At 47.1% G+C, this 2,544-nt stretch overlaps 1 protein-coding gene across 1 annotated transcript in view; it reads left to right on the top strand.

The window, feature by feature from the left end:
• The window catches only part of IQCA1 (IQ motif containing with AAA domain 1), a 54,125-nt gene that overhangs the window by 17,719 nt on the left and 33,862 nt on the right, over positions 1-2,544 (top strand). Inside the window, exon 5 of the mRNA XM_023523189.1 lies at positions 2,437-2,501. Coding sequence (XP_023378957.1) covers positions 2,437-2,501 — 65 coding nt within the window. The remainder of the gene's footprint in view (positions 1-2,436; positions 2,502-2,544) is intronic.

The following is a 2,544-nucleotide window of genomic DNA, read 5'->3' as shown; positions in this document are numbered from 1 at the left end:
CAACTCCGCTCATATAATCTGACAATTTTCACAAAATGGGCCCACTTCCTTCAAAAACATAAACCACCACAACTCACCTAATATGAAATAGAAGATTTGACTAGCCCTAGAGCTATTAAGGAAACTGAATTTGTCATTAAAACAACTCCCAAATAGAATTTCCAGGCCCAGTTGGTTTAACTGGAGAATTCTACCAAATGTTTAATTTGCAGGTGACATGATCGTCTATTTAGAAAATTTCAAGGAATCTGTAAAGAAACTCCTAGAAATAATAACTGCATTCGGCAAGATTATAGAATGCAAAGCGAACATACAAAAATCAATTGTTTTTCTATATACTAGGAATGAACAGATGGGCTCCAAAACTTAAAATATGAAGCCATTTAAAATTATTCAAAAATGAAATACTTAGGTATAAATCTAATAAAATACGTGTGGGATTTGTATGCTATAACTACACAGTACTGATGACAGAAATAAAAGAAGATCTAAATACACAGACATACCATGTTCATGGATTGGAAGACAAAATGCAGTAAAAATGCCAATTATCTCCGCACCGATATACAAGTTTAACCCAATTCTTACCAAAATCTCAGAAAGATAGTTAGTAACCGTAGACGAGATTACACTAAAATTTATATAGAAAAACGATGGAACTAGAATAACTACACTAATTTTTAAAAAGAGGAATAAAGTGAGAAGGATCCGTCTACTTGATTTCAAAGCACATTATATAGCTGCAGTAATCAAGACTGCACTGTTGGTCGAGAGGCAGACACCTGGATCAATGGAATAGAACACAGAGCCCAGAAACAGGCCCACATGGATTTGCCAGAGGATGGAAGAAACTGGATCACTTACATGTCACTGGTAGAGACATACAGTGACATAACCACTTTGCAAAACTCCTGGCATTTCTCAAAAAACAAACATTCAGCTACCATACAACCCAGAAATGCACTCATGGGCATTTATTCCAAAGAATTAAAGATTTACACACACATACAAGTTTATAGCACTTTAGTCAATTCGTAATAGCCGAAAACTGTAAACAGCAATCAAAAGGAATGAATGATGGATACATAAAACATCCCGGACGAATCTCCTGAGATTTATGATGTGTGGAGAGCAAAACGGTTACATACTATCTGATTCCGTTGATGCGACATTCCTAAAAGGACAAAGTTAGAGAAACAGAGACCGGATTAGTGGCTTCCGGGGGTTCGAGGTGGGGGGTGGTGGCAGGGAAGCGAGTGTGACTGCGAAAGGGCCCGAGGGACCCCCCCGGTGGCCCACACACCCTGCATTGCCAGCGGCCATGCCGACATCCCGGCGGCGATCTATAAGACCGTTCTGCCAGATGTCCATCACCACCGGGAGAGGCCTGGCAAAGCATGCACAGGACCCCTCGGTGCCGTTTCTCACGGCCGCGTGTGAATCTGCCGACATCGGAATTTCTTTAAAAATCGAACAATGTGCGTGAAGGATCGCTACATGCAACCACAGGATGTGAAGTTTGCAACCGTAAGGCTGATGGAAAGAAGCCGGACGCGGAGAGGAGACGGCACATGATTCCGTGGACGAGAGCGGGCCGTCCGAGTGCCAGCGGAGGCCGAGGGGCGCCCCCTGCAGACTGGAAAGCAGCACGGCAGGAGAGGGCCCACGGCGGCTACAGGAATGCGTGCTCTGTTTTGACTGCGTGGTGGTCATGGGTACGGATTAGATGAAGAAGTTAATCAGTCTGTACGTGGACAGACTTTACATAAATTATGCTGCAAGGAAAATAATGAGCAAATGAATGAGGAAGTGGACACGGAGGAGGGAAAGAGTGGAGGGAAGAAAGGGCCCGATGATCAGCCCCGGGGGACAAGGATCGTGGGTCCCCTGAGGAGGCCTGAGAGAGAAGATGGGCTGGCAAAGGAAGATAGAGACCAGGCTGGAAAAAACCCACATGCTGTTCTGAGTTTTAATTTGTCCTGTGGGCAGTGGACATTTTAAGCAGAATGGTGACACGATCGGCAGTGTTTAAAAGATCTGGAGTTGGCTTCCAAAGGACAGAGGTGACTGGGTGCCAGCGACGCAGGCAGCTTGGTGGCTGCACACATGGCACTCCATCCTTCACGGCGCCGCGTGCCGGAGCCCCAGGAAGGAGCCCCGGGATGCTCGGGGCCTGTTGGGAGCAAGGCCCCGCGAGTGTTTCACAGTGGTGACCTTTGCCGTCCACCCAGGGACACGTCCACCCAGTGCCTTGGGGTTTTCCAGTCCCTGCGTTCACGAAAACCGCCTTCTGCTCAGTCCGTGTTCACGTTCTAGAGTCGACGTCTCAGGTCCCCTTCCCCGCCACCACCCCCAAAAGCGGCTCCCCTCGCTACGTCTAGGGCTAACTTACTGACTCGGCTTTTCTAAACTGTTGGATATTTCCGTTTCTTCCAGGCAAAGAAAAAGAAGAAAGGCAAAAAACAGAAAAAGGGGAAGGATAAGGACTTGACGGCCGACAGGTGAGGACGGTGCTCGGTCTGTCGTGATGCACGCGAGGGCCCC

Source organism: Pteropus vampyrus, unplaced genomic scaffold (genome assembly GCF_000151845.1).
Source record: "Pteropus vampyrus isolate Shadow unplaced genomic scaffold, Pvam_2.0 Scaffold381, whole genome shotgun sequence".
Taxonomy (NCBI): domain Eukaryota; kingdom Metazoa; phylum Chordata; class Mammalia; order Chiroptera; family Pteropodidae; genus Pteropus; species Pteropus vampyrus.
Note: the sequence above shows the minus strand (reverse complement) of the source record. Positions and strands in the feature narration are given on the sequence as shown.